Below are 20,836 nucleotides of genomic sequence, written 5' to 3' on the forward strand. Positions count from 1 at the left end.
ACCAGGGCTCGAACCCGTGTCCCCTGCACTGGCAGGCAGATTCTCAACCACTGCGCCACCAGGGAAGCCCCTGCAAATCAATTTTTAAAAGACAAGCCACCCAAAGAAAAATAGGCAAAGATTATGGAAGTTAAGTGGCTAGCAAGCATTTTCGAAGATGTTCACTGGTAACTTTGCACCCATCCAAAGACAGGTCTATGGAGACATGGGAACTGGTGGGAGTAAACATGGGCACAGCCATTCGGGAGAGCCATCCGGCAAAGCAGCGAAACTAAGTTATGTGTAAATCTGATGACCTAGAAATGCAACTCCCTGAGAAACTCTCGTGTGGACTGGTCTTAAAAGCCTAAAAGAATAGACACAGAAAAAGACAAGATCCACAGAACACATTCACGTGTATAATTTTAAAACACTTGCATAGATGAAACAGCACGATATAACTTTCAAGCCTACCTTAATATATTAATGTATAATTAATATCTACGTGGCACATTGGAGTGGGCACTGATGGAGGAGGGGAAGGAGGAGGCAGGGAACAGAGGGACAAAGGTGATAAGAAATGAGCCTTGCCTGGACTGTTGACTGTGGGGTGATGGGAGATGTGTAACCAGCTCAGCCCTGTGCACCTGAGGTCCAGTTAAAATTGCTCCAGGAGAGGAGGTGGCACACGTGGTGCTATCAGAATCACCTGGTCCCCATCCTGTGTCAACAAACTTGAGCCTCTGTGTTCATGCTGATTCTGACCCTCCCCCAAGTGTGAGAACAACTGTTGCAAGAGAAGAGCCATGCTATGGGTTGAATTGTGTCCCCCCACCTCCCCATTTGTATTTTGGAGTCCTAACCTCCAGTACCCCAGCACATGACCTTATTTGGAAATAGGGTCTTGCAAATGTAGTGAGTTAAATTGAGATGAAGTCATACTGGAGTACGCTGGGCCTTAATCCAATAGGACCAGAGTCCTTATACAAAGGGCAAGTTTGGACACAGAGACTCGCACACAAGGAGAATGCCATCGAAAGATGAAGGCAGAAGGGATGATGCTTCTACAAGCCAAAAAATGCCAAGATCGCCAGCCAACCATTAGAAGCCAGGAGAGGGGCATGGAACAGATTCTTCCTCATGGCCCTCAGAAGAAACCAATTCTGCCGACACCTTAGTCTTGGACTCCCAGCCTCCAGAATTGCTACAGAATACATTTTTGTTGTGTAAGCCGCTCAGTTTGTGGTGCTTTGTTATGGCAGCCCTAGGAAACGAATACAGGGGGTTAGCCTCTCCTTGGAGTGTGTGTGGGGGGGTCTTGAGCTGGTGCCTGGTAAGTCTTGGGGGGTCAGCCAGACCTGTGGGGCTGCTCCTGAGAAGAGCATCAGGGTTCCTGGGCTCAGCCTGCCTTCTAGGTTCAAGAGTGGAGGAAAGCACAGCAAATGCTTGGTTGCTCTAGCATCAAATTAGGCGTCTCTGACTTATTGGACCAAATCCCAGGCCTGGATATTCTCAGCCTTGGTCTCTGCAGTGCAGACAGCCCCATTTCAGTAAGGGAGGAAGATGAAGAGAAAACAGCTGAGTACCTGTGTCCCACTCCCCTACCTCCCCATCCCGGAAGGTTTTAGCTCAACCCTGGGCATGAGAGAGCCAGGAGCATCTTCCCTTTCATTTCCATCTGGTCTACCCTGCAACATAGAAACAGACATCTCCAATGCTGTTGAAAGAGGGCCCCCATCCTACCCAGGCAGAGACCCTTCATCCTGATGGAGGTGTTGGGAGAGAGCTGGCCTTGCTAGCGATCAGGACCCAGTGGCCCTGGTGTGGGAGAGAGGGCAGTCTGCTTTCCTAAAGCCTTGTTCACATAGCTGGCTTTCAAACTAAGCACGCCCAATGCAAACCTACCTCTTCCTACGTGGGTAACCACGAGCAAGTGATTTAACCCTTCAACTCCTCAGTTTCCTCATCTGTAAAAAGGAGATAAAGGTCCTTGCCTCCTAGGGCTATTGTAAGGATCAAATGAAATAACTATGTGCTTTCAAACCTTTTCCATGACTGGCATACGTGAAAATATGATTGCATTGGTAAGAGGTTACCTGAGGGTAAGGCACCAGTCTCTGGCAAGCCCCGTGGTGGGTGGTCCAAGGGCAGGGGGCTCCCTCTCTCCACCCACCTGTAACCCTTTCAGGGCACACTGGGTTGAGGCGCCTAGGTTGGGAATCTATGAATTAATGCACATGCCTGCTTGGCACCAGGCCTGGCAGAGAGCAAAGCCTCACAAATGGTTGAGCTGTGACTGAGATCAGGGTGATTTTGGAAATCTGGAGGCGCCACCGGGCAGGGGCCCATCAACGGCCTGTAATGGTTGTGGAAGACAAAGTCATTCAGTCCTGGCCAGACATGATGGGTCTTCTTTTCTTGAAGATTCAAAATTTTAATCCTGTAGAAACAGGGTGGGAGGGGGAGGGGAGAGCCAGCAGGCTGCCATTTTATCTCAAAAGCCAGAGCTGCTGGGATTCCTGAAGCCACACCATGAGAACCTTGTGGCCTGCCACCAAGATCAACGCCGGGGAGCTCTGCTCTGGACAGACACATCTGGCACAGGCTGAGTCTCCAGGGGTAGGACCTGAGAGCGGGTTGCTGATGGCAGATCTTCAGCCTTTAACTTGGCCAGAAGTTACCCAGTGAGGGGATGCACTATGGGCACCACAGCTCTGCCCACCGTCCTCCTCCTCGATCCTGGCTTCCCCACCCCCACAGCGGCATGTCCCCACTACTAGCCTTCAGCCTGCTGCTCCTGACTCGCCTTCACTCCCACGACTGGGCGTTGGGCTTGTTCTCGCTGAGTTTGCTGCTCCGTACACTTCTCTGGGCCTGAGTTGCTCTTGACCTTAGCAAACCCCAGCCCCTGGGGCTCCACCTTGATGCTGGCTGACCTGTCCTCCCCACCCCCACCCCGCACTGCCTCCCTGCCCTTGGCTCTCTCCAGGCACTGAGCTAATCAGGCTGATTATCGCCCAGGTCCAATTCCACTTTCCTTGGCTACAACGCGCAGTAAATTTCCTCAGCCGCCAGGCTCCCCTGTGAGCCCTGCCTCTTGTCAGGCGGCCCGACTTAGGAAGCCGCCAGCTCCCTGCCGGCTGTATCATCACAGATGAATCAGGCCTGACCAACCTGGGGGGTGTAATCTAAACGGCATCGACAGAGTCACATCACCCTCAGCAGCAAAACACAATTGTCATGTCTTCCCAGGTCTAGTAAAATCTCTGGGGTTCTAAATGCCAAGACCCTTACTGTTGTCCGAAAGATTACACTATAATCTGCCTGCACAGAGCTGAATTTTAGAGGAAGCTTTGGAAAATCTCCCTCGTCTCTACACAGTTTGAGGGTAGGCTAATGGCATCAGTCTTAGTTTATCATCAGGGAGTGGTCCTTGAACTTCCAGCCTTATTTCATACTTGACCCATTCCCGGGGTCTCAGGGTGACTGGATCTGACCTGGAAAGATCCAGAGAAGGAGAAGAAAGGCGATCAGGATGTTTATTTATTCCCCAACCCCAGCCACCCTGTGATGGAAAAAGAGCCTTTGCTGACCATTCCTTTTGTCTTGATCTCTCCAGAGAGGGCAAGGCTTGGCTGTGGGAGGAAAGGATGTACAAGTGCCTATGGCATGCAGTGCCTGAATTGGATACTATGGCCCCAAACATGGGGCTTTCTGTAGGATCAGAGATAAGTATGTATGAAACAATTAGAGAACAAATAAGAATTCAGTTATGTCATGTTGACACAAGCCCAAAAGGAGACTAGAGAAGGACGGGATGAATGTGGCAGGAGGTGCTTTTAAAAACTTTGTGGAGATGAGTCTTGATTCAATTAAATTTAACAAACATTAATAGCATCTTCTGTGCACAAGGCACTGTGTTAGGCATTGTGGGAGCACAGAAGGGAACAAAGCCACAACCTCACCCTGAGGGGACAGTGTAGGGAAAATTATGAATGTGATGTAAGAAGTATACATAGCAGTGTTAAGGAGTGCTATGGACTGAATGTGCCCCTTCCCCAAATCCTTACGCTGAAGCCCTAACCACCAATGTGATGGTTTTTGGAGATGGGGCCTTTGGGAGGTGGAGTGAGATGAGGTCATGAGAGTGGAGCCTTTGTCTGATGGGATTAGTGCTCTTATAAGAAGAGACATCAGACAGCTTGCTTTTTTTGACCCCTCCCCACCTCCAGTGTGGGCACGCACAAAAAAGTGGTCAGGTGAGCACACGGCAAGCAAGGGACCAGTCTGCAAGCCAGGAAGAGAGCGCTCCCCAGAAAGCGATCCTGTCAGCACCCTGATCTTGGAGTTCCAGCCTCCAGAATTGTGAGAAAATCAATGTCTGTTGTTTAAGCTACCCAGTGTATGGTATTTTGTTGTAGCAGCCAGAAAGAGATATATGAGAGAGATTACTTGTGAAGGGTTGTATCAGAGAGGGCTTCCTGGAGGAAGTGGAATTGGCTTTTCAGGATGAGTCAGGTTCTAGAGAGGAAGGTGTGGGAAGGGTATTGCAAAAAGACAGCTGACTATGAACAAGGAAATGGGCTCTCACCAGACATTGAATCTGTCAGCACCTGGATCTTGGAGTTCCCGGCCTTCAGAACTGTGAGAAGTAAAGGTCTGTTGTTTTTAAGCCATCCAGTATATGGCTATATAAGCCCGAATATATATAAGCCCTACTATATAAGCCCGAATGGACTAAGCCCAGTTTTAGGAGCTGGGTAGTTTGATGGCAAATATGAGAAGGAACCAAGTGAAGGCTAACGATCTCTCATGGGGGAGAAGCCAAACGGTGCCTGCAGATGCTGCAAGTGTCCGTGAGGGGGCAGCAGAGATTAGCTTCTTTCTTAGGTTAAGGTTTAAGTGGGGTGGCCTGTGGGAGACACCTTGCAGAACAAAATGAATCCTTAGCTGCATGGCAGGAATAGTGATAAAGCATCCTAAAAATGTTAAAAATGATAGCAATGAGGGCGACTTTAGAAACAACCAAGTCTTTATTCAGCAGAAGGCAAAATTGAGTCCAAATGGTCAAATATGAATTTTCCCAAACTTAACCCAGAGATTTGATGAGAAAGCTGGAAAGACAACCCAAGACTCCATCTCTTCAGATCTATGGAAAGACACATGAGCTCATTTCCAGAAGGAGAACTTAGTTCTCTCACAGGAGTAAGTAAGTCCCTGTATCGTGTGAGTGAGTTATGCGTGGGTTCTGCCTCACTCGGGGCATCCTCGGTGGTCAGCAAATGATGATGGGGGAGGTCAGGGCCTGGCACTTTTCCTGGCTGCAGACTTCCCTCTATTCATCTTGAGGCCAAACTTATCAGACTCTACATCCCGGGGGAGAGGAGGAGAGAGAGGCTAGCAAGTGATAAACGGGAGCTTGCATAGGGCATTGACTGGAGAGAGGTCTGGGAACCATGAAAAATTTAATGAAGTTTTTTTGTTGTTTTTAGTTATTAAACAGAGATGATTACATTGACTAAAAAGAAGAAAAAAATTAGAACCTGCAGATAAAAATAAGAACTTTAAAAATACTCATAATGCTATATACTCAAAGAAAACACTATATACTTTAAAACGTATGTTTTTCATAGAAATGGAATGCAATAAATCTTACGCGAGCACTTTGTCTAATGGAAAGTTCAGTCCAGTGTTAAGTGATGACGGCTGTAAGCGAGTTGATTGGGGCGCTGTCCTTGGTGCTGAAACTGAGCAAGCAGGAGGAAGAACCTTCCTGGAATGAGCGGGAGGGCTTCGCCTGATATCGTGACAAGCCTATCAGAGCTTCCATGGTGTTTCTATTTGAGAGTTTCCAAGCACTGTGGTCTCTCTCCTCTTCCTCCTTGGTAAGTACAGGTGTACAGGAAGACAGAAGGGAGACCATCACCTTCAGAGAGGTGACCAACACCAGTAGTTGCCGTGGACTATGAAATCTGGTTCCTTTGCTAGCCTACTGGGGGTTGTTCCAATCCCTTTGCATGAAGGTGCCCCCTTCTCAGTACCTCCAGGGCTGCAGTACCTCACTTCATAGCTCTTCCATAGCTGCTGGCACTGGGGGTCATCCTGGGATACATACCTTCCTCCATCCCAGACAGCCCTGTCCTCACTGAGATCTGAAAGAGAAAGGGAAGTTATAGCTCCTGGAGCTATATTGCTCCTTCCCATTCTGGGGGTCCTTCGTTCTCTCACAACTCCTATGAGTCCCCCACTCTCCTCTGGAGGGGCTTTGGCACTGCAACCACCTTGCTTGTTTCACAGCCGAGAAATCAATCATCAGAACTTAATCCACGTAGAAGCGAAGCAAGAAGATTGGGGTGGGGGATGAGGTCTTGCAGGTCTTCGGGGAGGTGGGGGCAATGTCCAATTGTGCAGCTGTAAGAAAGGGAGCTCGTGCCCAATTCAGGAGCCAGTTTTCAGAGAAGTTAGTAAATACACGTGACTAAGTCCTTTCCAGGGATGTGACCACAGTGATGGATGCCACTTCCAGACCTGGTCCATACAACTTCCCTAATGGTACTAATTGCTCTGCCAGTTAGAGACACGTGGTGAGGAGATCCAAGGGAATAGCGAAGCCTCTGGAAGAAGGAACCTAGATCCCTGAATCACCACATGGAGGAAAGCTAGCTGCCAACCAGGAACACTGTTACATAAGCAAGAAAAAGAAACTTCTTTTGTGGTGGAGCCATTATACATTTGGGGCATATTTGTTATAGCAGATACAAAAATATCCTAACTGCTACAGTAAAGGGTGCCATTTAACCCCAGGAACAGAATTACTCTAGTCATCCCAAATAAATTCAGACCTTTAGTATTAATATTTTTGTATCAAATCATCTCTTCACATTTGGGATTTAACATATTTGTAACATTCAAGAGAATTTGGCCTATTGGAACGTCAACCTTGTTTCAATATAAAATAGATAATTGAGTGAGTGATTTAGACTTGTAATTTTACATTAAAACCTTGCTAAAGTTATAAACAGTATTAGAACACTTAGAAGAACTTAGGATTCATCATATAGATACATTTAATTTATTAAGTTAGTAGAATTACTTTAGTTTGGGGGAAGCTTTAAAAAACATATATTTAATTGTATTAGATTTATGGAGTTTCTTGAGTCGTTGGAAAGGTTTTGTTTGTTAATCAAAAAATGGAAAACTTTAAATAGGAAATGTAATGTATTAATTTTATAAATGCAACGGTTCACAGAATTTAATTAGCCAAGTATGTAAAATAGATTAAACACTAATCAAAGGCCTTAATCAAAGTAATTATTCTTCTGCTTCTGGCCAAAATAGAGTAACAGGATCCCTGTTACTAGTCAGCTGACTCATCAGCTAAAATAGGGAGATTATCGTGGATTATCAGGGCAGGTCCAATGTTATCACATGAGCCCTTAAAAGCAGAGGAAAGGAGCAAAATGGAAATCAGAGAAATTCAAAGCATGAGGACCCGCCAATGCTGGCTCTGCAGGTGGAGGGGCCTCCCGGCAAACTCTCTTCTGCCAACAACCTGAATGAGTCTGGAAGCAGGTTCCTCCACAGAGCCCGCAGCAAGGGACACAGCCCTGCTGACACCTTGATTTCAGCCTAGTGAGAGGCTAAGCTGGGAACCCAGCTGAACCACGCCTGTGCCCAGACTTCTGACCCACGAAACTGTGGAATAGTCAGAGGGTGTTGTTTTAACTGACTAAGTTTGTGGTACTTTGTCAGGGCAGCAATAGAAAACCAGTAGACTCAAGTCTTCTCCTTTGCTGCAGGGAATCTGAATATCCTTCTACACACGACCTTGGATGGGTCTGTGAGTGTACCTATAGGGTAAATCCCTAAACATTGGAATTGCCTGGTGAAAAGGCATAAGTATTTAATACCGTGTCACTTCTTTCTATAGAATTATACCAATTGCATTCCCTCTGCCCCTCTGCAGCCGTGTCTGTTTCCCACACCCAATGTGCTATCTAGCTTCTTGATTCTTGGCAATTGTTATACATTGAATTGTGCCCCCCCCCCACCCCCACCCCCACCCCCAGCCAAAGATGTATTGAAATCCTGACCTTATCTGGAGATAAGTCTTTACAGAGGTAATTAAGTTAAAATGAGGTTGTTAGGATAAACCCTAATCCAAAATGACTGGTGTCCTTGTCAAAAGGGGAAGTTTGGACACAGACACGCACACAGAGAAGGACACGTGAAGATGAAGGCAAAGACCAGGGTGATGTGGTTACATCTTGGCCAAGGAATGCCAAGATCGCCAGCAAATCACCTGAAGCCCAGGGAGAGCCTGGAACAGATCCTCTCTGCCGCCTTTAGAGGGAGCACAGCCCTGCTGATACCTTGGTTTTGGACTTCTGGCCTCTGTAACTGTGAGACAATAAATTTCTGTTGTTTTAAGTCACCCCGTTTGTGCTACTTTGTTACGGCAGCCCTAGAAGACTAATGGACAGGAGCCAGGTAATGGATTAAAGATAGGACCTCTTGGTAGTTAGAATTTTTTTCTTTTTTTAGCTGCACCGCGAGGCTTGCAGAATCTTAGTTCCCCCACCAGGGATTGAACCCAGGGCCATGCAGTGAATGTATCAAGTCCTAACCCCTGGACCACCAGGGAACTCCCTGTAATTTGAATTTTTATCTCTGCCTATACCCCTTCCCTCTTGTTTATTTTTTGTTTGTTTTTGTTATTTTGTTGTTATTTTTTTTTTACCCCCTGTCTTTTGAAAAACAGTCTTCCCTTGGCTTCTGGGTTGCTGGACTCCCTCAGTTTCCGCCCCCTCCCTGCCCCCCTGCCCCTCCCCCCCCAACACCCCTGGCCATTCTGACCACTCCCTTGTGTATCTCTTGCTCTGGCCTCCCCTCTCAATGGCAGACATCACGTGATGATCTAGGCATCCCAGCCTTGTTCAAAAGAGAACTCTTGACTTCTATCTTCTATGCTAGACAACCTCTCAGAAAGCAACCTTCTACCAGTTGCTGAAGCCCAGCACCTTGGAAGGCATCCTAGTTCTCTTTCCCCCTCACCTCCTTCACCTGCTCCGTCAGCCAGCTTCCGGCAGAGTAGATCCTGAACAGGTCCACTTTTTTCCATTTCTCCTGTAAGTCCCAGGTCAGCACTGCTGTCAGTTCCCACCCAGATTACTGCCACAGCCTCCCTGAAACTGAGCAGGACCCTGTGGAGCCCCTGGACATGGAAGCCTTTCTGTGTCCCCCGTTTCTGGTTTGTAGGGAATAGACTCCAGCCTCCACGACCTTCCCTGAGTCCCAAAGGACGGATTCGAACAGTTGCTAATCAGGGAAGAGAGGGGATGCAGCAACAAGGGAGAAGCAGCCAAGAAACAATAGTGCAACCTTGGGGCAGGGTGCTGGTTCCACCTCAATAGTGCAACCTTGGGGCAGGGTGCTGGTTCTCCTAAGGGAGAGAAGTTAGTGGAGACCCCCCAGGAAGCTCCCTCAGAGGAGGTGGGCCTTATTCGGGGTGGGATAGGGGGTGTGGGAGGGATAGACACTTGAGTCTATCTTCCCCAGGAGGAGGACAAGGGTAGGATAGTGGTGGAAACAGGGACCAGGGGCAAATGAAAGGGCCCAGGTCGGATGATGTCAGGTGGGGGAGGATAAGGGGGAGGGAGGAAAGGACAGAGGGACCTGCTATAGACAGAGGACTGAGCAACCAGGCCTTGGTCCCATTCGTGTGGAAGGCGAGAAGGCACTTGCTAAGGCTGGACAGGGCTGCACTGGGCTGAAATGGTTCGTGTTTCTTTCATGTACAATATAACTGGGGTGAGCTGAAAGCGGGGACAGCGGAAGAGGGTGTGTCTTCTGGGAAAGGGAAAGGCCGAGCACAGGCCACCAGGATGTTTCTCAAGGCCCACACCCCGTCCTGCCATCTTTAGCCCCATAGCCTGAGGAGGCATATGGTTCCGGGTCCCCAGAGAAGAAACATGGGAGAGTCAGATGCCACTCAAAGCTGGCCAGGGGTCTCCAGACCAGTGAGTGCCAGGCCCAGAGAAAGGGCCACAGAATCCTGGGGAACAGGAGCAGAGAGTCTGAAAGGCTCCATTTCACAGAGGGGGAGACTGAGGCCAGAGATGCAATGAGTCCCAGTGTGCAGAATGTGGTTAGAGGCTAAGGGGTGATGGGGGAAAGGTGGGGAGAATAGAAGGGGAAGAAAGGGAGAGGGAAGGGAAGAGAGGGCCAGAAAGAGGGAAGGGAGAAGCAGGAAGAACGAGGGCGGGGCAGGGGAGGGTGGAGGGATGAGAGGGAGCTGGAAAGATCTTCCCTAAGGCACATCACAGTGCCCAAAATGCCACCATTAGAGATAAGCGACTAAGAGTCTGGAAGGCATTGAAGGTTCCGGGAAAGAGCGTGTCAGTCTTACTACAGATAAGATAGCAGCTCCTGGTGCTGTTACCCTGGGAATCTATGCCAAGGGGTGGCAGGGTTCAAATCAGTGAACCACCCCCCGCTTTAGAGCAAGCCAAGCTTGTCCACTTCTCCACCCTGCCCCAGCCTCCCTCCCCCTCTTCCCACCTCCATCCTCTTCATTTGCCCAGTCAGCCCTCAGGTTGGCCCCCAGAGAAGGTCCTGCCTCCTGTGGGCAGGTTTGGACTAAGGAGGCCACAGGCTCCATGATTATGCTTAGGTGTGCTTTCTCCCCCACCCTCACCCCATTTCCTCCTTGAAGGAGAGTTGTCCAGGGTCGGGGACAGGGTGTCAGGAGCCCACACTGCTCCTGGGGTCGTGAGCTCAGGGCAGGACAAAGGCCAGGACGTGGCTGTTTGAATGACATCTACAGGGCCCAGCATGAGCCCCCCACTTCTGCCCCCAAACTCCCTTCCCCCCTCACCCAGGCGATCCCAGGATGACATCCCTAGAGGGTGGGAATCCCGAGGCCCACAGTTTGATTTCAGCCTTTGTTCCCTTCCCTCTTTCTCTGGGGGCAGGTGAGGGGCAGAGTAGATCCTGGAGGGTTCAGCGAGGACCCGCTATCATCATCTGCCAACCTGAGCCCAGTCCTACGGCCATGGAGCCCAGGGCAGCTGAGTGGGAAGGAATCCTAGAGGCCCCAACCTTTGTCCTTTAGGGGGAGAAACTGAGGCCAGAGACAAACTGAGTTGCCCCATGGCACACGGCTGCTTCATGGCAGGATTAGAATCTGGGTTAGGGTTAGGGTTTGTCCCCAAACCCTATCTTGTGCCCATTTGGCTAAAGCAGTGGCCCTTCACCTAATTCCGGGATGCCTGACAGCCCTGTGCCATCCTCAGGGCACAAGGCAGGGATGGGGTGATGCAGAAATGGCCAGGACAAGAGTCGGAGAGAGCTGAGATGTTAAGACATTTGTCTTGTGTCATGTAAGGGAGAACCCGGGCATCTGGGGCAGGGGTGGGAGGTGAGAGGGGGTTGGAGGGGCATATTCGTGGGGTAAGGACAGACCCTACCATTGGCTGAGAAACCGTCATGTGCCAGGGATCGTGCCTGGGGGATTCTGTCTGATTCTCCATCCCCGACAAGTCAGTTTTCTTTTTCTTTCTTTTTTTTTTAACATTTATTTTAAAAAATAAATAAGGGGCTGTGCCTGCTGAAGCCCTGAAGGGGCTTCAGTAGTTGTGGCTCGCGGGCTCAGTAGTTGTGGCGCACGGGTTTAGTTGCTCTGCGGCATGTGGGATCTTCCCGGACCAGGGCTCGAACCTGTGTCCCCTGCATTGGCAGGCGGATTCTTAACCACTGCGTCACCAGGGAAGCCCAGCAGGCGGATTCTTAACCACTGTGCCACCAGGGAAGCCCTGCACCAGGTCTTAGTTGAGGCAGGCGGACTCATTAGTTGTGGCTCCAGGGCTCCTTAGTTGTGGCATGCATGTGAGATCTAGTTCCCTGACCAGAGATTGAACCTGGGCCCCCTGCACTGGGAGTATGGAGTCTTATTCACTGCACCACCAGGGAAGTCCGCAAGTCAGTTTTCTTATTCTCACTTTCTGGAGCAGAAACTGAGGCTCAGAGAGGCTAAGGCTAACTCAGATGAGCCCCAAAGCCCTGGCTCTTCCCCCAAATCTCACGGGGGAAGGGAGAGGAGTAGGCGAGGGGCAGGTGGCTGAGGGTACCCCCAACTGTGGCCCCAAGACACAGCCCTCCCTGGGCGTGGGCAGGTCCAGGAGATGGCAGGGCTGGGGCTGTGAGGGCAGTGGGTGGGCGGGCGTCATTCACCATGTGGGGGTGGGAGCTGAAGGACCAGAGGCAGCAGGCAGAGTGTCATTGTCACCAGTCTCGACTTTGGAGACTGGTGACTGAGTCTGGAAGGCAGCGCACCTGCCTTTCACCCTTTCGGGAATTGGCGAAATGAATGTCGGTCAAGAAATCCCAGAAATAAATGGGCCCCAAGCCCTTTGATCCTGAGACACCAGAGAGCTGGGGGTCATCTGAGGCAGTCTGGAAGCTTCACTAATGACTGGAGGTTCAGCCCTGTTCCAGGCCAAAGGGCAGAGGGAAGGGGAGCCCCTCCCTGGCCGGGCAGCACGTAGGCACACAGGCCATCAGATCTGTCACCGCTCTGAAGGGGCAGGCACAGGGCCTGAAGCAGACTGGAAGAACAAATGGGACCCCTGGAGGGAGGTGGAAGGTGGAGGAGAGGGTGGGCCTGAGCCTCCGAGGAGAAGGGTGCCCTGCTTTCGACTCCAGCCCCAGGGAATGAGACCCCTCTCCCCTCTTCTCAAGCCAGCTTTACTGCCGCTATGGGTACCCCACCAGGTCACGGGGTGCAGGTCATGCACGCAGCTGGGCCAGTGCCCAGCCCCAGCATGGCTGAGAGTTCTTGGGTCTGTGGGTTCACAGGTAAGCACAGCCCCTCTGGTCATCGGGAGTGACCTAGGCCCCTCTCAAGGTCAGCAGGGCAAAGCACTCACTCTCTGGCCTTTCTGGGGGCTCCCACTCCTCCCTCCCGGGATGTGACCCTAAGCTTGTTTGCCGCAGAGACCTCAGGCAGAGGTGGGCCCGCCCCTGCCCCTGCTTGGAGCAGACGAGGGCCTCCCAGCCCCACACGTGGGGCACAGGAAGGGGCCGAGATTTGTTCTCCAACCTTGGAAGGAGTGCTCTCCTGAGAAGGACCCTCCCAGACATGCAGGCCTGCAGCCAGGCCCCTGCAGGGGAGGCGAGGAGACCACTCAGGCTACACTCTGCGCTTTAAGACTTGCTCTTTTATGGTAGGAAATTCCAGAGTGGGTGTCACCATAGAGCAAACAAGATGCCTTGGGGCTCCTGGATGGAGGGCAAGGGAGCAGAGGGTGGTCACAACAGTGAGGATGGGGCAAACCCAGCAGCCCTGGGAGGACCGTCCTCGGGCCCTGACGTCTGATTCCTCTTGGCGGCCCCGGGGCCTGGGGAGGGCTCTGTCGGCCGCTATCTCGTCGTCCAGGTCTGGGTGAGGGGTGAGAGCCCACGTCCCCCTCACTGAGCAGTTGTCACCACCGTGGGCCTCTGAATGTGGAGCTGGGGGGTGGGAGAGAGGAGGTATGTCTGAGGGGGCCAGTAGTGATGGCTGCGTCCACGGGGAGCGACCTGCCTCTGGGCCGAGGGCGCCCCACCCTCCCCCGGCAGCCCCAGGGGGTGGGGGGCAGGGGAGCAGCCCCTAGCTGGGGGGGGCGGTTCCTGAGTCACCTCTGTGGTGGGGTCCACGTTCTGCAGGGAAGGCTGGAAGTGTCTGTAGACATTTTCAAGGCCAAACGTGTCCCCCTGCAGATTCTGACCTGTAGGGAGAGGTACCGGGGCGAGAGTGAGCCTGGGGGAAGCTGAAGAGGCCCAGAGGAGGGATATTTTCCAGTAAAAGGAACAGGTTTGAAGAGTCAGCCCCAGAGCTGCCCTAAACTCCTTTCCCGCTGCCCATCCGTCCTCCCAACAGCGCAGCTTGTCTGAGACTCGGGAGGGGACCTGGGGAGCTGGCCCAGGGTTACGCAGGAACAGGAGGGGACCAGAGCAGCAGCCCTCCGACATGCTCTGGGGTCAAAAGTCGTGGCTGGTGAGCAGAGGCCCCAGGCCCAAGGGTCACTTGGCTTGGGTGGGGCAGGAGGACGGGACTGCTTGGGGTCACCGTGCACACTTCCTCATGCCAACGGCAGCCACAGCAGACAGAAAGCAGCTGTGCCTGGAATCTCTTGTTTGAGTTGGCAAGTGTCCAGCACCCACTGTGCCCATCTTGCAAACAAACTCCCTCCTCGGCCTCCGGGCCGCAGGCTCCGGGTCCTCCTGGCATCTTCCAGAACATTCCTTTGCTGCTTCCTTCGAGATCCTCCCTGCGGCCCTGCCGTCTGCCCTCCTCACCCACCCACTGTCTCCCCAGCGTGGGCTGGGCTGAGTTGACTCCCATTGCTGCCCACAGGCTGCAGGCCTGTCCCCAGGCTTCGGGCTGGCCAGATCTGGGGTGCCTCCCCCTCCCTGTACCCTGCCCTCCCACCCCCGCCCAGCACGACCCACCTGCTGCTTCTCCCCACTGCGCCCTGTCATCCCCGCCCGGAGCCTGCAAACAACACGCCCTGTCTGGCTCACTGGCATCTGAGCTATGCCATCTGCTGTCCATGCCTCGGGGTCCCTACCACCCCCACTCAGGCTCATCGTCCCTCGCCTGTGGTACTGTGCTTCTCCCTCCCTGGACTCCCCACTTTCATGCTGTCCCCCTTAAATCCTCCTGAGTGAGCTGCTCAAAACGAAGTCTGGTCCCCCTCCCTTCAAGCCCCTCCCGTGGGTCCCCCCATCATGGCCCACTGACCAGCCTTGACCTGGCTCTGTCATCCTCCCATCCCACTGACCCGCCCTTGGGGGGTCAGACCTCCCACAGACCGTGCTCTTTCCCGCCTCCATGTTCTTTCTTAAGCAGGGCCCCCTGCCTGGAAAGCCCTTTCCCTTCCCATCACGGGACAAGGCCTCGCTGCCCACTGGGCTGTATGTTCATGGGAGCAGGAAACACATGGCTTACTCCCCACCACTGCCCTGGCTCTCAGCTCAGGGGATGCCCCTCCGCAGTCTCGTCTGACCCCCGCCCCACTGTGGGCTGGGGCAGGTATATCTAGGCCCCGTCAAGCCCTGGCCATGGCCCTATCATCCTATTAACTGTGTGCGTCTGATGTGCTGGGGGTGGTCTCGGGGGGCAGGATCAGGCTCTCAGCCATCCCTGGAATCCCTCCATCGTGTTTGTCAGGAAGTACTGGGAAGGGTTTTCCACCGCAGCTGGGTGCAGGGCCGTGAGCAGCTCTGGGAGCCAGAGCAGGCTGAACCCATGTGGAGCTCCATGGAGGGGCAGCTTATGAACCGGATTTTGGAAACAGAGTGGGATGCGGGTGCGCAGAGACTCAGGCCGCCGGAAGCAGCCCAGTCTATGCAAAGGCATGGGCCACAGACTGGAGCGCACAGAACTTGACAGGGAGGAACGAGAAAAGGCCGGAGGGTCAGCAGGGGCTGCCCGTGGAGGCTCGGGGTCAGGAGGCTGCAGAGGAGCCTGGCTACTGCAGCAGATGCGGGGCGACCTGGCAGGATGTGCGTGCGTGTCACCCACAACCCCACTGAGTCCGACTTTGGCACCTCTCCCCCCTCCAGCCCACCCCATCCTGGCCCCTGATGACATCTACCTTCCCAGACGCCTGTGCTCTGGAAATTGCCAGGGACATCTTCTTCTTGCCAGTCTCGAGACAGGTTGTACTCTTGCCTGCCAACAGAAATGCCGTGAGCAGTTCGTGACAGAGAGGCAGGGGAGGGGGCTCAGAGGCCTCTGGACCTCGGGCTTCCGAAAGGGGCTGTCCTGGCCAAGCCCTGAGTCAGGGAGGTGACTGCCCCCAGCGGCAGCGGCAGAAAACAAAAAGCATTCCTGGGGATGTCACCATGGCCTGGACCCCCCAACTCCTCAGTGGGCCTCAGTGTCCTTATCCGTGAGATGGGGACATTGGACTAGAGTCAGGGCAGTTCCCTTCGATTGGCGGCCAGGTGCTGTGCTGGGCATTAACCTTCTCAGGTGGATCTTACGCATTTTACAATCGGGGGAAAGCGACACTGGCCTTTCCCAGTGTCCTAGTGTGGCAGTGTTGCTCTAGGGAAGCCAAGGTGATAACAAGCACCAGGTAATTTCATTACACAATCCAATTTCAGTACATATGTTTTTTGTTTCCATTTCTCTGCCAAACGGATATGTCCTATCAGATCGGCAGGCTGCCCTTTGCTGGACCCAGAGCTGGGAGGGGCTGGTAGGAGCTGTGAGGGACTGGGAGGGGCAGGGCCCCACCCACCCCTGTTGGGCCTCAACTGACTACTCAGCTGGAAGGAGCAGAGCCTCAGGATATTCTGACTGTGGTCCCCTCTCCCCAGGCCCAGCCCCAGCCCCAGAAGCTCACCAGTGCACTTTTCTCTGGGATTGGCTGAGTAAGATGGCCAGAACCACCACCGAGACCACCAGTAGCACCACCACGGCCCCTACGATCCCATACACCATGCTCTTGCTGGTGCTAAATTCACAGCTTTCTCCCCAGTGCCAGTGCGTGTCCGAGTTCAGGCACCTGGGGACACACACAAGCTCAGGCCAGCCCACCAGCATCCCTCACCCACCCAGTCTCCCAAAAGAAAAAAATCAATGCCAAAGCACAGGAAACCAGCTCTCCCTCTGAGGACAGTTGCTGGGTGCTCTCCCTGACTCCCAAGGCTAAGGGGCGGGGAGGGGGTGCAGCGACCACAGATCTGCGGAGCAGGAATTCAGAATCCGAGAGTGCCGGGCACCTCGTCCCAAACAGGTGATGTTCACCCATCTAAACACTAAGTAGCTGGCACTTTGACAGCCTGTTTTACCATGTTTTATATTTTGTACTTTAATTTATGATCTCCCAAATGTAGCGTCCCAGCTACAGCAGGAGGTGATAATGGCCCGGTGGCTGGGATAGTGTCAGGGAAATGAATGACAGATGGAGATAGAGATCCATAGATATAGATTTGGAAATTGATAACTGGAACTTTTTTCAGGAAGGGGCTTGCTCAGTCCTACGATGCCTGTGTCTATAATCTGCACCTCCCTCTCCCTCTGGTGGGGTGGAAGATGGGAGACCTGGGTAGAAGAAAGGGGGATGTAGAGGAGGGGGGAGGAGGTGCCTTGCGAGCTTTGCCCACCCCCACCCTGCCCCCTTGGGTGACTGTCGGGAGAGTGGGGCCCTGCCACCAGAGAGGGTAGGTGCTGGGCTTAGAGGGAACAGGCACTCACAGGCAATGGGGGCCACTTTGTTGAAGCTGGCACCTGCCGTGGTGACAGTTCATTTGCGACTTCGCCCCCGGGGTGCACTTGGTCACACAGGCCAGCTTCGCATTCAGATCATCCACATAGTAGAATTGGGCGAATTCCTTCGCAGCATTCTGAGTGCATCGCTCTGAGGGTGGGGGACGGGCAGGAAGCGTCAGCCTGGTGAACACGCCCTCTAGCCCCCAGGTTTACCATCCACACTCTACTGAGCTGCTTACCTTGCAGGTCAAAGCCGAGCTTCACGGTCTCATTCACGAAGGTGTCCTCCTCACTGTAGCACAGGAGTGAGATGTCTGCACAGGGTGGTGGGAAAGAACAAAATAGATATGGCACCTCTGCCCCCTGGGGGCAGCCAGCCTTCCCTTCCTCCTTGCTGGGGCCAAGACTAGTAGGGTCTTGGCCCATCCCTAGATGCAGCTGGGCCTGTGAGCTGGCTCAGATGGGGACATTAGGGCTGGTGACAACCTCAGCCCGGGGCTGGGAGGGACTTCTGGGTGCAGCACAGTCTGGGGAAGGTATCCGGGCTTGACTTCTGGATTCCTTGAGGGAGGTCTCTGGAGCTCCGGAAGAGAAGAGAGATGTGAGGTGTGGGGATGGGGCTGAGACCTCCCTAAGCGACCCCTCCCATCCTTTCCCTACCAACATCAAGGGGTTTTAGGTGGGCTTACTTTTGCACGCTTCAGAATTACTGGGTAGCTTTCCGGTCTCATTCATAACCTTGGCCTTTATGATCTTAGTGAGGTTTGCAAACAGCTCCTGAAACTCTGAAGTGAAGTCTGCCTCCATGACGACTTCATGTTCCACCATGACGCTGCCATTGCTGGAATTAGGAATCATCAGCTACCCTGTGTTGCCCACCCTCCCAGCAAGCAGGGCCCAAGAAGCAAAAGAGGTGATGAGAAAAATTAGCTATATGTCCCAGAGGCAGGACAGAACAGAGACTCTTCCCTCCAGCAGTTAACAACCTAGAGGGAGGCTACAGAGTAAACCTGTGATAACAATATATGCCAATGGGCGGAATTCATTCCTAAAAATGGAAGCTGTTGGGCAAAGATGCGGAGAAATTGAACCCTTGTGCATCGTTGGTGGGAATGTAAAATGGTGCGGCCACTGTGGAAAACAGTATGATGGTTCCTCAAAAACTTAAAAATAGAATGACCATATGGTCCAGCAATTCCACCTCTGGGCATCTAGCCCAAAGAATTGAAAGCAGAGGCAGGAAGAAATATTTGTACACCCATGTTCATCGCAGTGTTATTCATAAAAACTAAACGGTGGAAGCAATTTAAGTGCCCATCAATGGATGAATGAATAAACAACATGTAGTCTGTACATACAATGGAATATTATTCAGCCTCAAAAAGGAAGGAAATTTTGAGACATGCAACAACATGCATGAACCTTGAGGACATTATGCTAAGTGAAATAAGCCAGTCACAAAAAAACAACTACTGTATGAGTATTTATGAGTAGTAATATGAGGTCCCTGGAGTAATCAAATTTGTAGAGACAGAAGGTAACATGGTGGTTGCCAGGGGTGGGATGAGGAGGAATTGGGAGTTATTGTTGAATGGCGACAGAGCTTCAGTTTGGGAAGATGAAAAAGTTCTGGAGAAGGACGGTGGTGGTTGTACAACAATGTGGATGTACTTAATGCTGCTGAACCGTACACTTAAAATGGCGAATTCAGTGGTTAATGGCAGATTTTATGTTATGGGTATTTTACTACAATGAACAAAATTTTAATTAAAAAATTTAAAGTAGAAGCTATTGGATTGTATTTTCAAAACCAAAAAATAAGCTTTCAGAAATGAAGAAACATGAAGCTTCTTTAGAAATGTTGGATTTCAACCCAGAAGCTTCTTGTTAGACAGTCAGCAATGCTCTCAGCAGAGAGAACTTGACACAAGGTCCATCACTAGTCACAGCCATTGTGACAGAGAAGTCAGGAGCAGGACCCAGGAGGACTTGAAACAGCAAAATCCTGAGCCAGAAGGGAGACGGAGACAATGGCTCTGATGCTGGGTGGGGGTGGAGAACACTAGGCTATGGAACCCAAAGGGCCCTTGACATGTTGGGACCTGACACCCCCAGGCTCCCTTCCCACCCCTCTGTCTGCTTCTTTGCACTCTCCTCTCAGAGTTCTGCTTCTCCTGCCTATCCTTTTAATGTTGGGGCTTCCCATGCTCCTTCCCTGGTACATCTTCACTTCCGTGCTGTGACGACGGCCCCGGCCATCTGGTCTACTCCCAGGGCTTCCAGAGATGTCTATCTAGGGATGCCAACACCAGTGCCTCCACTGTAGACCCTTCCTATCACATGTTTGACCATCAGCTGCTCCATCACTCAGCCACTCCACGTGGCTGGGCCCCCACGCCAAACTCATCGTCTTCGTCTCCCATTCTGCTCCTCCTTACGTTCCTCAATTCAGCAAAGGGCACCCCGCACTCCCAGAAGCCCAGAAATCTGGTGTCATTCCTCCTTTTCTCCAAACACCCATCAAACTCCTATGATCTGCTGGTCCTGCCCCCTAAAGACCTTTCACACTGGATACTTTTCTTCTTCATTATCACCTCTCAGGTCCAGGCTACTATCACCTCCCTCCTCTGTCCACCCATTCTCAGCCCTGCAGCCAAATTGAGTTGTCTGCAGTGCAAATCGGATACTATCCCAATGGGCTACAATTGCTGATGCTTCACATCTAAATAGCTTGGCACAGGTTACCTTTCTAACCTCCTCTCCCACCACGACCCCTTTGTCCTCAAGCGGCCAAGTGTGCTTTATGTTCCTGGAATCTACCCTCCTTTCTCTCACCTCTAGGTTCATCGTCATTGATTTCCACTTGTAACACTCTCCTCCTCCCTTCCTTCTACTTGGCTCATTTCTCCTCATCCTTCAAGCCTCAGCTTAGCTGTCACTTCCTCTAGGAAGATTTCCCTCCATCTCACTGAGCTTGCATTCAGGATCTCTCCCGCTGCACCTTGTGTGTCCCTTACCATAACTCTAGACAGACTGCACAGCCACTCTGCTACCTGTGTTCTGCCACTCTAAGCTCCATGAAGACCAGAACCACTGTGCTCCCAGCACCTAGCACAGGGTAGGCTTTCAATACTAGTTTGTTACATGGATGAGTGCTGAATGAATGAATGCATGGTCTCAGAGCCCTCAGGTGTTGCCTTCGAGCTGGGGGCCTTTTTGACCCAGCCAGGTACTGATACTCTAATCATTCATGATAGGAGGAGACAGGAGAGCAGGCAAGAGAGAAGGAGCTTCCCACAGTCTATAAATCTCTCCACCCCCATACTCACAGTAGTTTCCTAATGATCACGCCTCTGTATTGTGGAAAGTCTTTGCTCCCGTAAGATTTATCCATCTGAAAGAAACAAGACAGCTGAGCTCATAGAAGCCTGGAGTGTGCAGCAGCCCCTGTTCTCTTTCCCCAAGGAGCCCCTGTATTAGCCCATAGGAAAGAAGGAAGGGAAGGCAGAGGAATGTTCCCTCTTCCAGGATGTGTTGGAGGGGTATGGCTCAAGGAAGGAGGCTCTCAGAAGATCCCCCCCCCCGCCTCAGGAC

The 20,836-nt window shown here is 52.2% G+C and overlaps 1 protein-coding gene across 1 annotated transcript in view; it reads right to left on the reverse strand.

Moving 5' to 3' along the window:
• LOC133104246 (mucin-12-like) overlaps positions 1 to 20,836 on the reverse strand; it is a 41,402-nt gene that overhangs the window by 19,193 nt on the left and 1,373 nt on the right. The window contains exons 4-13 of the mRNA XM_061209879.1: positions 20,572 to 20,636; positions 17,932 to 18,083; positions 17,482 to 17,556; positions 17,228 to 17,390; positions 16,374 to 16,535; positions 15,618 to 15,694; positions 13,657 to 13,745; positions 13,451 to 13,488; positions 12,063 to 12,226; positions 6,021 to 6,131 (exon numbers count right to left, since the gene is read on the reverse strand). Coding sequence (XP_061065862.1) covers positions 6,021 to 6,131; positions 12,063 to 12,226; positions 13,451 to 13,488; positions 13,657 to 13,745; positions 15,618 to 15,694; positions 16,374 to 16,535; positions 17,228 to 17,390; positions 17,482 to 17,556; positions 17,932 to 18,083; positions 20,572 to 20,636 — 1,096 coding nt within the window. The remainder of the gene's footprint in view (positions 1 to 6,020; positions 6,132 to 12,062; positions 12,227 to 13,450; positions 13,489 to 13,656; positions 13,746 to 15,617; positions 15,695 to 16,373; positions 16,536 to 17,227; positions 17,391 to 17,481; positions 17,557 to 17,931; positions 18,084 to 20,571; positions 20,637 to 20,836) is intronic.

This window comes from Eubalaena glacialis, chromosome 13 (assembly GCF_028564815.1).
Source record: "Eubalaena glacialis isolate mEubGla1 chromosome 13, mEubGla1.1.hap2.+ XY, whole genome shotgun sequence".
Taxonomy (NCBI): domain Eukaryota; kingdom Metazoa; phylum Chordata; class Mammalia; order Artiodactyla; family Balaenidae; genus Eubalaena; species Eubalaena glacialis.